A 13,385-nucleotide genomic window follows, 5' to 3' on the forward strand; every position below is an offset into this window, starting at 1 on the left:
AGAGTACCTTTTAACACTGACTGAGAAGGGCTGTATTTTTCAGGCAAGAATGCACCTGCATTTACAATCATTTCTCAGTGCAGACTCATGGACCAAAGAGAGGGTCAGACATTTAACACAGCTCTTATCTCTTGAAAAGCTCCCCAAGAGGGGCAGATCCCCCTACTGAGGGCACAGGGTCCAGATGTTGGTCAGGCAGTCAGTCCCTCCTTTTGCCAGGATTTTCTCCTTTGTACACTCTGTTGACACATTGCCAGATGTGGAACAGATCCATCTTGCAGTTTGGGGGTCTTCATGCAGAACACTGTGCTCTGATTCAGGAATGGCTGGTTTATCTCACTTCCACCAGTAGTGTTGAGACAAATGCTGAAAAAAGTTTGTGTTGGTTATTTCAGTCTGTGCTTATACAAGTGGTCTCAGCACTCAAATCAAGAGGATTTCAGAAAGTGGGATCTTCTCAGAGTTTACTTTCTTGAAGGAAAGGTATTTTGAAGCTCTCGTAATGCAAACATTGTGGCATACAGTAGGTCCTTGAAATTCAACTGCATCTGTATCACAACCACAAGAGCTTGAGTCTCTGTGCAATCCACTACAAATTAAAGCAGAGCTCTTTCTGGAGCACTTACCTCCTCCTCACACCCTTGTGTCCACCGCATACATTTTGGAGGTGGCTGTCTGCGAGGATGGCAAATGCGCGTTTGTTACGACAGTGGCAGCTGAGGAATAGCCTTTCCTCAAGGAGTAGGCAGAATGGAATCTTCCAGAACTGGTCTCTGTGAGGCACAGGGAGAGAAATAGGAACTGCTGATGAGTGCTTGGTGACTTTCAGCTGCAAAGTTTCATTATTCAGGGAAAGCAGCACTCCAAGATGTGACATAGTAACAACCCACTTTATGGCATCCTCACACCTCAGCTCCCACATGAAGACCTTGATGTGCTTTCTAGAGCTGCCTAAGACTATTCCCCTTTTACAGCTGAAAATATCGCCACTGGAGATGAGCCACCATGCCAAAGGACTTTCCCCACCCTGTAGCACACCCTGAGCAATGGCTCTGCCCCTGAGCTGTGCCTCAGCCGTGCTTCCTCACCTCTGAAGAGATACATGCAGCAGGTGAGCAGGGACCCAGACAAGAAGCAGCCAAGTGACCCCGCCATGCCAAGCCAGCAGGACCAACCAAACTTGTACTGGATGCCCAGGAAGATGTTGTGGAAGAGCAGAGAGGAGCGCTCCACGTAGACATCCACGGCGTACCACACAGAGCCCGTGATGCCAGGGAGACCTGCAGAGAGGGGCCACACTCACAACCATGGGGGGATCAGATCTAAAGCTGTAGCTGCAGGGTGGGAAGACCTTGCTGGGACAGCAGGTTTTGGCCCCTGTCCATGCTCTGTCCTCGGTGGATTCACCCTGGCTCCTGCTGGTATCCTGTGCTGCCAGGCAGAGGCTGCACCTCTTGGCTTGGCACTCACACACACTTCCAACACACTGGCAGCACTCAGGTTTCTGCAGCAAAAGACAAGGAGCTCCTCCCATCTCAGCTGCTTGTAAAGTTGTCTCTCCAGAATTCAATTTTCTGATCTGTTTTGATTTTCAAAAGTTTGATGATGCTTTTTAGACAAACTTTGAGAAATGAATTGGAAGATGCTTAAAAGAGCCTCTCGATGTGTTTTACATGTGCTCCCAGTGGCTGGGGGGAGTTATTAAATCTGCTGAGACTGAAGAAGAGGTAGCTGCTTGATATGGCATAAAGTCAAATTATATTATTTAGTACCTAGTTATTTTTGTGTTTAAAATTCTCCCACTGGCTGTAACAGCAAAGCACCTCAGCCAGTTGGGTATTTATCACCTAGAAGGGACAGACATATTATTATCCTTTTATTAGAGATCAGCTGCAGAGATTTTGGGCTAAGTGACTTGCCCAAGGTCACACAATCTGTGGCAGAGCCAGGGACCAAACCAGGATGCCAGGATTTTCTAGTCTTTCAGCAATTGGTTTAGAGACCTACAGCAAGGTCTCTTTACTGTATCAACAACCTCAACTGCTCCACAGTCAAACAGCAATAAATGGCAGTCAACTCAAAGCAAACTCACCTGGTCAAAACATGAACTGAAAGCAGATAAACTCAACTACATGGTGTTTGAGGCAGGTGGTGAACAGAAGCAGCTGCATTACACAAATAAATCAAATAATTTATATATTTAATCAAATTTCCCCCTACAGAAAATCACCAGCCAAAATAAAAGAAGGCTTTTAATGCTTCCCCACTTTGCTAAAGGGTGTCCTACAGAATGGGAACACAGTGGGGAAATACCTGCAAGGAGCAACATAACCCCAGCCACCAGGCAGATGCGCAGCTTGATGAGCGGCTCATCAGGAAGGAATTTCACACAGTCCAGTCCCAGGACCAGGAAGAGAAATCCAAATCCTGACAGGAGGTCTGCTGTTATCATCATGGCTCGGGTCAGCACCAGTTTTACTGCAGAACAAAAGCAGATCATTTTAGTGCATGAGGAATGGAAATGTGGGCAGGTAAAGGGGTCGGATCCCACAGGAACATTTTTTTTCTGGTGTTCAGCTTTTTTCATCTTCCCCTGGGAGTAATACCTGACTGAGAAAAGGAACATGCCTCTAATTATCTGTCACTGAGTGGAACAGATACTCTTAGTCTACACTCAAGTGTCCCCACCACCACTTGCAGAAACATCTCTGACTCTTACATACCAGAATGCTCGGCGTAGATGGAGTCGTACTCATCACAAGTTTGGATCCCATCAAAAACGTTTGTGACACATTCCCACCACAGGCCACGGCATTTTGTACTCACCTGTGGATTGAGAGGACAAAAAAGACCACAGGTTAAAATATCCACCAATGCAGCAGGTGGTTGTCTTAGCCCTTCAACAGAAATCCTGGTCCAGTTACAATGATGGTAAACCAGAGTGTTTAGCTTGAAGAGAAAAAGCAGAATTATGGAGGAAAAGGACAATGTTTTCTATGTCCCTACTAATGTTTTTACATTAGAGCAAAAAAAAAACAATCAGACTAGACATTAGGAAAAAAAACACTTGCCTACTAGTAAGGATAAAAATTTTAAGGAAATTTCTGGGAGGAGCTGGGGGGTGGCTGACCAGAAAGATCTAAGAGCAGATTTGCTCACTCATTGCCAAACTCTTGTCTAGGCTGAGCTGGGCAGGGCTGTGGAGCAGACAACCCGAGATCTTGCTGCCTGTGCTCCCCTTCCTTACACCATCCTCCTGACGGCTAAGAAGCAGCTCAGAGAGTGGGAGAGGAGTGCAGAGGAGTCTGGATGTGAGCCCCTCTGCAGACAGCCGGGGAGGGCGGCCCCCAGATGACTCAGCTGTGAGCACTGGCTGGAAAACCAGAGGCAGCCAGTGCTGATCCCAGCCCTGGGGGTGCTGATCCTGGCCCTGGGGCTCCCTCTGTGCTGCCGGCCGTGGGACCACGCGTGCCCAAGCCACAGTCATCACTGAGACATGCGGACTGGGGCAGGCCAGGCAGCAGCATCGTGGTTAATCGCCTGTCCTCCAGCCGTAGATACCCTTCCCAGCCCAGCCTTCCATAAATCACTTTAATACGGGAGGCGTTTCCATTACCAATGCAAATATGGCAACAAGCACCTTTAAAATATTCCTGGAATTGCTCACAGGAGGAGCAGAGTTAATGTCGGTGCAGCTTTGGACTCCAGCCCGCCCACTTCTGCCAGCGACACCCACTGCAGTTAATGGAAAGAGAAACTCTTCCAGCAAATGAGCTTCACGCAGGGGAAGGGGACCAGGCTTGCTCGGATGATGCAATAAATTCATTTTTCTTACACTGTGTAAATCACAAAGCAGATAATAACATATCTCGGACACATAATAAAGTCTTATTCAGGATGTACTGAGGTCTGTAGCCAACTGTAATATTTTCTCCACAACACAATGTCTGAGCCAAGCTGTGCACCTCCTCTCTGATACTGCTGTCTGGATCAAAGGGGAGGAAAAATGACTCGCTACTTCAGACTGGCAGAAGAGATGCTATTTATATTTGAATGGAAATAATCTACATGTTTTGTTTCATGAAGATGAGAAGTGCTTAACGTTTCTGAGAATCTCAGGGCATATTTAATGAAAAATGTGATGAAAAATGAGAAGCAGTGATGGAAAATCTAATTTCATTGATTCTGTGCTTTTCAAGAAAACAAAGTCTTGTAAAACAATTTGCCATGTTTACATTCAATGTATTTTTATTGTGGCCCTCTTAATGCAGTTGCAGGTCCTCTTCTGTCTTAACTCACCACTGTTCAGGCTGTGCTTGAAATTAGCATATTTTTATTAAATTACATTTTGTTCCACTTGTGTTTATATAATTTCTCTTTCCTCCCAAACCACCATAGGCTTATTTATACTACTCTGCATTCAGCTAATCATGTCACTTACTTCCTCACTTGCTGATATTATTACTGTTTTTTAAATCTTACAAGCAGCATCTACATCTAAATTATTTATAAGGAGTATTTATAAGGAGACTAACAGGATTCCAGGTTTTGTCACCCTCCAAGCAAAACAGAGGTCTTAAGCACAACAGTTATGGTCTAGCTTGTGAAATAACCCCCTTCCCAGACTAACAAAAACTTGTTTAATGTTTTTTGTTTCTTGGGATGTTTCAGTTGTCACTACTCCTGCTACAGCCAGCATGGGCAAAGCAGGAGCCAGCCCATCTCCACACAGCCTGTGTGCAGCCAGGGATAATTGTCCCATTGCCTGGTGCAGGAGGGATAGGAACAGGTGTCGGTGTGGGGACCTGTGGCTGCCCTGAGCTGCTGCTGAGCTACTCTGCTTTCTGCTGCCAAGGGCCAACACTTGCTCCCCTCTGCTTTGTTCACGGCTGATCCTTCTGGTTGTTAATCTGCTCCCAAGCCACCTTTGAGCATCTTCCCTTGTGCTGACAGCACAGATCTTCAGGCACATGGGAACTTGCTGCTGTAAAGGGGACAGGGGTCAAGGCATGGGGCATCATGTGAGGACATGGATTTCCCCATCCCATGGCTGGACTCTTGCACCATGTTGGTAGCACTAATTCCCCATCACCTCTCTCCCCCTACAGCAGACGTGCTCCAGCTTCCCTGGGCCCAGCCGAGGACTCCCAGAGCAGCCAAAATCACAGCCATGCTCCTCATCCCCCTCGGATTACAAAACACGACCTGCTTTCCCTAACACAAGTATGCATGTAAAACATGAACTGCATAATGACTGTAATACATATAATTATATCCTATTCATAATGTATAATTAATATTAAAATAATTCTCATACAGGAAAAAAGGAAAATTACAGAACAAGCGCACACTTCTCCTTCTGGGGAAAGCGGAGAAGACAAACACGTAAGCGATGTTAGTCACAGTGTTTTACCGCACTCTGAGAAGGTGCCAGCAGACAATGATTACAAGCCCAGCTTGAGTGTAAAACAGGCAGCATTTAACAGCAGTGGCGGTATTTATAATCCACCTGCAACAGGGAGGGACTGTCTACACAATACAGCACTCGTTGAGAAGCAGATTATGGGCTTTTTCCACTACAAACTACCGCAAAAATTGACCCAGCCCTGTCTTGATGCTTCACAGGCAGTCACTAACTTAAATAAGTTTCTGTAACCTGTTGTTTCTCAAGGGAGGTGAGGGGCTGTGAAAGCTGAGTCAGGGCCCCTGCAGCCTCTTCTTCCTGGGATGCTCCTCTCCACTGGGACCACAGTGAGGGTTTCATCCTCCCCAGCTGCAGGGGGCCAGGGTCAAAGCCAAGCAACCAGCCACCACCCAGCAGCTGTTGAAGGATGGAGTTCCCTTCTTCTGGAGCCAAAGTTGCCTAACATACCCTTTTTCCAGCTAAAAACGGGAGTCACTGCGGACTCTAGCCTTTCTGGCCGCGGACATTCCCTATTTAGAGAGGCAGTGAGTCATTAGGGTCATTAAGATCAGTGGTCAGGTATTAAGGCTGGGGGCGTTTTGCTCCATTATTTAGTATTCACACTCAGAGCCGGAATGTGAGAATAGTGGTGGCTAATGACCAAACTGGGTGTTAATGGAGCACTTCGGACAGCCCATCGCAGGTGCCTTTGCCCAGGAAGACAAGGTTACACAGCCTCAGGGCAACGGACCAGCTCTTTACTGGACTCACTCAGGAGCTGGGCTTCTCTCATCTGGTTTTCCCCACAACTGGACTCCCTTGGCTCTTTTGAGTATACTGATACCTTCATCTGAGTACTTTCTGAAAGGAATCTGAAATAACTCCCAAATGAAGAGTCACATCCTACCCAGCATCACTGAGTGCACTCTATTTGTCCTGAAAAGAGGCTCACTGAGCAGACATGCTGACCATCAGGAACTGCACTGCATTGGATCATCATCTATATCCACCTTTTAGGGTTTCTGATAGTCGGAGTGTCAGGATTTCTTGTAGCATAGAGGAAAAAAAAGTTTTTCTTGTAATTAGTTTTATCCTTCTTTCCTTGGATAATTCACCCCTCCACGTGCTGCAGCTAAATGTTGCATTGCAACCACTGAGTGCAGAGGAGCTCATGGTTTCATATGCTGGATAGCAGATAGAAAGTTTCCTCCTGATAAATGCAGCCAAACTTTCTGTCCTGGAAGGTGTTTCACCTTCACTGCCTAAACGATCCAGTTTGCCAGAGAGCAGATTCCTACACTGTGGACCTGTAGCTTAAATGTACAGAAATGAATGGCTGTGCTGGGAAGAAAATTACAAATTCACAGTACTAAGTGCTGGAGAAACAGTGGTAATTTTGGACCTGGAGTCTTTGGGGCACACCTTGCCTGTAAGCAGCAATCTGCTCCCTTGTTTGCAATTACCTTTTGCCAATAGCTTTCTCTAATAAGAGAGTGCTACTGTTCACATGAGTTCCAGGAGATCTTGAATGCCCATGCTCCCCTTAAATTTCTGGTAGCCCTGTAGCTCAATGGCTGGTCAGAAAAAGATTTGAAGATCACAGTTGTACATGCTGGATGTCTCCACCAAGAAGTCTGAACTACAGAATTAGAAATATCTTCAAAATATCCATGCAGGCTGGAGGTACGGGATAACTCTTCTCATGTAAAACTAGAGCCTGTAGATCTTTCCTGAACTTACTAAATAAGAGCACAGTCTGGATAAAAAAGTCTGGCAAAGAGAATTTCACAAAATACCACTTTTCTCCTGCTCTGCCACAGTAATTATTTTCATTCTCATCCACTTTCATCCAGCACAACAGGGAGAAAAAACATGAGAGTGGAGCGGAGCAATGACACCAGGAACAAACTCTCTAGCACACATTGGTTTTGGTGATCAGGCTCTCCTCACCCCAGTCTTACCTCCAGGGAGTCATCAGCATTCACCATCCAGCAGTCTGTCCAGGTAGATATTATCAAAAACGCAGCAGAGAAAAAAGCACAAAAGAAGCCCACATATTGGAGGAAAAACTTCATGCCAGCGGGTGCTCAGCACATCCAGGGAAGTGTGAACAACAGTGCCCAGCCTTGTTCCTAAAGCCAGGGCAGAGACAGAGTGTCAGTGTGCCAGATGCCCAGCAGTGACCATGAAGAGCAGGACCTCCTCTCTTGTGCAGATGCCATCTGGTGTGATGGCTGCAGGGCAGTGCTCACTGCCAGGGGTCGGGAGGAGGGTGAGAGTGCCCACGGGAGCTGCTGCAGCCAATCCACCCTGCCCCGCTGCAGCTCCTGTCATGCCTGACTGAAGAGAAATGGGGCTGTGCAGAAGGGACAGGTAACTGCAGGTAACTGCAGCCCTGGGCTGCCAGGGGAGGCAGCTATCATGGCAGGCATTGTCAAGATAGGCATTAGAAAAAAGAATCAAAACTTGTTCTCCAGGGCAGAAGTCTTGAGCCTTGCTGAGGGACACAGAGAGGAACTCTCATGTGCACACACACATTTATTCCTGTTCAATGGTTTATGCTTTATCAGGGAGCAATTATTAAGTGTCTTGGTGTAGATCCCAGGCCCCCTGGATGTTACCCTGTTGGTCTCTGGTGCAGTGATGATCTAGTTCAATGCAGAAATGTCACCAGGGAGGAAAAGGAAAAGGCAGCAGTCATGGGCCTTCAGAGCCAACATCCACCCCCCCTCCCAGAACTCTACATTTTGAATTTAAGTTAAACCTTGATACCTCTCATGCCCTAGGCCTCAATTTGTTCATGGCATGAGTACAACTCCCATGTGGAAATCTTGAAGTTTTTAGACTAGTGCAAGTCTGGAGGATTTCAGTTGGTTGGAATTTCCCTGCTTGCTTACTCTGACTGCAAATTTCTGTTTTCCTGCCAGGCTCTGCAGGTGAGCAGGGGTCACACAGGCTGCCAGGGGCAGAAGGCTGGGGCCTCTGTAAGAGGCTTCTCAATGTCTCCTCTCGTGCAGTGCTGAGAAAGCCATCAGGGCTCCAGAGCACCTTTCAGGAAAACCATGGGAGTGCAACTAGAAATTGCTCCCACGCCAAAGGTACAAAAGCACAGAAACCTTCGCATCCTCAATGATCATTATTTTTGAATATAAAGAGAAGCAGTAACAGGCAGAAGACCTGCCTTGAATGGAGAAATATTCAACACTGGGTAGAGGAGCAGACTCCTGCTCTGCGTTCAGTTTTGCTTCCAGCTGCTTGCCCAAGCTGGTGGTGTCTGTCATCTGAGCTGTCACCTCCAGATGGAGCCAAGCGGCACCTTTACAGCACTGCTCAAAGCTTCTGCTTCTCCGGGATTCCCTTTCAAATACCACAGCAATGAGAAGGTTATTCCTACAATAGATAACCCGTATAATTCCAATCATAACCTCATGACACAGTTTTGCTGACAGAGATCACAACTTTTACCCTCGATGCCAGGCTCATTCCACTCCTCAGAGGTCACCCTGTGGAATAGGTCCTCAGCACATGCTTAGGGAGGCTTAAGTGGAGAACAAAAGTCCCAGGTCATAAAGCCAGGGTATGCAGGAGGGTCTGCTGCTTCAGTTTTCTGCTTTCTGTTTCTTAATTCCATTTATAGAAGCTGACGAGTGAGGAACTTTTCTTCTTCCATCTTTCCCAGATGCAGGTCTTGATGTGGCTATGTGGATATGGTGCTTTCTGCTGAGTTTTCTGGTATCCAAATGTCAGGATTAGTCAAAGAAACCTTCATGATTTTCACTTCATGGCTTTCTTTGACAAAGGTAGCTTTGTGTTTTCAATAGTCCTGACCCATGGGGACATGGCAGTGGCCACACAGGTCCCATAAAGGATCATGACTTTCATTAGCACATATATGTATATAGATTACATTTGTCTGAGACAGGTACTGAAAATACACATCATCTTTCTATATTTGTCTTGTTCTAAGTTCATTAACCTCTGTCTGCAACCATTTCTAAAAAGCATCCTAGTCAGTTATTATTAGTGGTAACTCAGAAAAAGTGGTGTGGTGAGATAGAACAGGCCTGAAAAATCTGAGACAGCCTTCCCACAATCAGCATTAAGTCCTTAGCAAGTCAAGATCAGAGTTTAACAGCAACAGAGCCTGGATTAAGCAGGAAATGTATTATAGCCATTGCCTTCTCCTTCTGTCCTGTACCAAATCCTAGCCACTTTCAGAGAGGATAAGCCCAGTGGAAAGAAAGGGGACATTTTTTCTTATTTGGTGCATGGTGGAAGTGTCTCAATACAAGCATGACAGAGGTATAAAGTGGAAATCTCCCATGATAACAGCCAGAGAGGTGTTTCTAAGCTTTTGTGCTGGGCACATCATACTCTGTTCTTCCAGCCCAGCCCATGAAACACCCATGGACGTCAGACCAAGAGGCAAACTCCACCAAGGGGGGGAGGCAGAATGTGAGGCACCAGTGTTGCCTGTGTTTCACTCCATCTCCCCCCAGCTGTTATTGTAGTCCTGGTGATGTCTTGTTTATTTTCCACATGCCCAGCAATGTGTTGCTGTCCCAGCTTCTTCCACATCCCTGTGTTCACCTTCCCTGCAGGGCAGGGCAGGTGAGTGACCCTTCCTGGAGCAGGATGCCAGTGCTTCCCTGGCCATGAGTCACTGGGGGCAGGAAGTGGCTCCAGCCATTTGCATCTAGCTTGGGGCTCTGGAGCATCCTGGACTGGACAGCAAAGCAGGTCAGTATCCTCCAGTTTTCCCTGGTGTAAGGCTGCTCCAGAGTGGCAACACAATGAAGATGGTTTGTGGCTTTTCACCTGGTGGAGAGAACAATCCAATATCTGGTCCTTCTTTAGGTCTGTGTCTTCAAACACACCCATAGAATCTGCTGTAGTTACTAGAAAGAATACAATATTCTTTATTTAGTAGAAAATGGCAAGGTACATGTTTAATACTCTTTATTTAGAACAAGTCAGCATCTTCTTGAAGCAAAGTCTGTAGCTGTTTCTCGTCATGGTCTGCTTTCCTAACTTGCATGACAGATGTCCCCTCAGCTTCAGAAAACAGCTCTCCCAAAATAACTTCCTAAGATGCCTTTGTATAGCCCAAAACCTGGCTGACATGACGCAGGGTAGCTTTCCAGTGAATTTGTAGGCTGTACTACATATGCTAACTGTGCTTTGGCACTAACCAAAGCATTAGGGTATCCTAATATTTGATTGTCAGAGCTTGGCCTTGTCAGGCTCTCACTCTGTGTGGTATCAATGCAGCAAAACTTTGCTAATGTAAGAGTTTTATCACCTTGACTTCACTCAGTCCCAGCTCAGGGACAAATGCACCATGGGTCGATTGCTTCTATTACTCATTAACACAAGGTGGTCTGTGCTCTCCCTTAAAGCCAAGCTATTCGTGTTAGAGAAAGAGAAATGACTGCCAGTCTTGGGAAGTGGTTGTCACCAGTCTACTGACAAAACCATTTTTGCAGCAACACCCCCCTGAGGTTGCAGTCCCGTGGGCACAGAAGGGTGGTGTTCTGCCTTTCCTTCCTCAGTGTCTAACACACAGTGTAGCAGAGGGCCTGGAGCAAGAAGGAAGTGGTGATGCTGTGCATTCATGCGTGGAATACAAACCTCTCTGCAAGCACCCTTGACGTGACTTGCGCTCAGGGCTTGTCCAGCAGGAAGGGCTCAGGAGTCAGAGGTGATGGAGAGTTTTGGAAGGGGTTTCCCTAAGAGCCCTTCTGCTCCGTGGGCTTGTCTGCCCAACCCTTCCCACTCCTCCCTCCTGGCTGTACTGCCTCCATTTTCCTGCTTCACACAGCCCCATCCATGGACTCTAAGTGTGTTCAGCTCCAGAGCAGTGCTCCTGGGATGTGAGATGTGTACACAAATAAATTACAGAGCAGTGTGTCCCTTCAGCCATGCTCATACAGCCACAAAACCTTGGGATTTAGCTTAGCTTTAGATCAGTAACCCCAAGGAAAATAGTAAGACTTCTGAGCAGCCTATGATTTTTCAAGCAGGCAATATATAAGATTAAAGGAAAACAGGAAAGCAAAGGCATGTTCTGGTAGATGAGAGCTTAAAGGATTGGTAAGTAAAAACTGTGTTTGTACCTCGGTGCGTGGTTGTGTGTGTCTGTATATTATACACACAGATGTGATGCTTGCACACACTCCTTTAAAACAGCTTTTTTAGTCACTACACAGCAATAAATGCTAAACCAAGCATTTCATTACAGTCTTTTCAGGTTCTCAAAGTACCATCTTCTCCTCAGTACAATAAATTTAGTTTTATGGCTGCCTATGAAATCCCACACCTGAGAAACACATCATCTCAATGATGTATTACTAACACCACTTTAGACCTGGGGAAAACCAGGCCCTGACTAAGTGCCTTCAGATGGAGAGCGAGGAGTCCCGCTCCTCTTTAGCAGCGGGGCAGGACTCCCTGCCTGGGCGTGGTGAGATCCCTATCGGTGAGAACGTGCGTGACCACTCGGCTTTCCGGGGAGCCGCCGGAGAATACGCGCTGCCCTCGCTGCATACCAGCTGCACGCAGGTGTGTTTTGGCAGAGGAGCCGGGTAGTGGATCAGACACACCTTTTCTCGGCATGTCACAAGTTCCAGTGCACAGCCCTCGTCCCCAGGCACCCCGGGGGCTGTTGATGCCCTGCCACGTCCCTGCGGAGTCATCCTCACCCAAGCGTGCCTTTCCCAGCATGAGCCTGAACTTTCCCGTGCGCTGATACCAGGGTGATTAAACGCAAGGGAAGCACAACCTCCGTGCCACTGCTAGCCATCGTGCAGGAAGGGGGAGGGAGAGCAGCGTGGGCATTTAGCACTCTCCAGAGTGCAGAGAAAAGCGCAGGAGAAAGGAGCCGCGGTGGAAGGGCTCTGTGTCGTGTCCCTGCTCCTCAGGGACACCTTAGCGCAGGGGAGGGGCCGTAGGTGAGCCTGGCCCTGCAGGGCTCTCCTGGCTGGAATCCAGCCCCCCCCCGTGACTCACTTCACAAGAAACATCCGCTTCAGACCTCTGTGCCTTTCGCTGATACTCACCAACCTGCTTATCAGAGTGACGAAAGACCCTTTAGGAGACTCATCGAGAAAGGGATGAAAGTAACTAGGGGGTTAGAAATGCACAGTTTGGTAACAGGATGTTTGGTCTGCTATAAAAAGCCCAGGAGGACGAGAGCTGAGGCTCAGAGAGAACAGTTGCTGCTGTGATTCACAGACCATGAACGCAGGAGAGTTTTGAGATCTGGTTAGATGAGTGGGGGCCAGGTTTGGGTGCAGGATTTGCAAGGAGTTTCCCTGCAGAACTCTGGGGCTGTGACTCTTAAAATCAGTGTCTGCCCACTTGCCTGCCATCTGTCCGTACCGACACAGTCACTGTCCTGTCTCTCCTCCACGTCGGAGTCTCTCTGTGCACTAAGAAAAGCAAGCACAGCATGTCCTTCCCCTCTTTCTTTTACCTGCCCCTATTCTGCCCTTGTGGTCCTGGTTCATGAAAGGCCCAGTTTCTGTTCTTTAAGAAGATGTGTTGTTCCTCACCCACGCTCTCCCAAAGGAGATCATCCCTCCCCCCTTTTCAGGCTTACAGCTTCATTTGCCCTTTCTTTGTCAACAGCACAGGGCGTGGGCTCACGGAGCGCTCCCGAAACGCCCGTGGGCAAAGCCTCTGTGTACATCGGGCTTAAAGGGAGAGTTTCACCAGCAGGGACACAGCTGTGAGAGAAACACCCCCAGCCTCTGACCTCCAGCCAGATAACTGGGGTTTTAAACTCCCTCCAGGCATTGAAATATGACCTTGGGTTTCCAATGTGCTCTCCCAGTCCTAGCGATAAAGGGTGTGTTGGAAAGTCCGGGGAAGAAACTCCTTCCCTCCTCCTCTGCCAACACACATTTTTGCTTTCAGTGCAGATGGGTCTTGCACTTAGCCAAGGCTTTACAAGAGTTTCATTTCCTTGCAGGCATTAGAA

At 47.5% G+C, this 13,385-nt stretch overlaps 1 protein-coding gene across 1 annotated transcript; it reads right to left on the reverse strand.

Annotated features, from left to right (window-relative positions):
* Window positions 1-633: 633 nt before the first annotated feature.
* On the reverse strand, window positions 634-7,482 carry CLDN16 (claudin 16). The gene is made up of 5 exons (XM_066556971.1): window positions 7,366-7,482; window positions 2,724-2,826; window positions 2,314-2,478; window positions 1,089-1,280; window positions 634-773 (listed from the first exon to the last, which is right to left on the reverse strand). The coding sequence occupies exons 1-5, from the start codon at window positions 7,477-7,479 to the stop codon at window positions 634-636; spliced, it is 714 nt and encodes a 237-aa protein (XP_066413068.1). The 5' UTR covers window positions 7,480-7,482.
* Window positions 7,483-13,385: the final 5,903 nt, after the last annotated feature.

This window comes from Molothrus aeneus, chromosome 10, assembly GCF_037042795.1.
Source record: "Molothrus aeneus isolate 106 chromosome 10, BPBGC_Maene_1.0, whole genome shotgun sequence".
NCBI classification, from domain to species: domain Eukaryota; kingdom Metazoa; phylum Chordata; class Aves; order Passeriformes; family Icteridae; genus Molothrus; species Molothrus aeneus.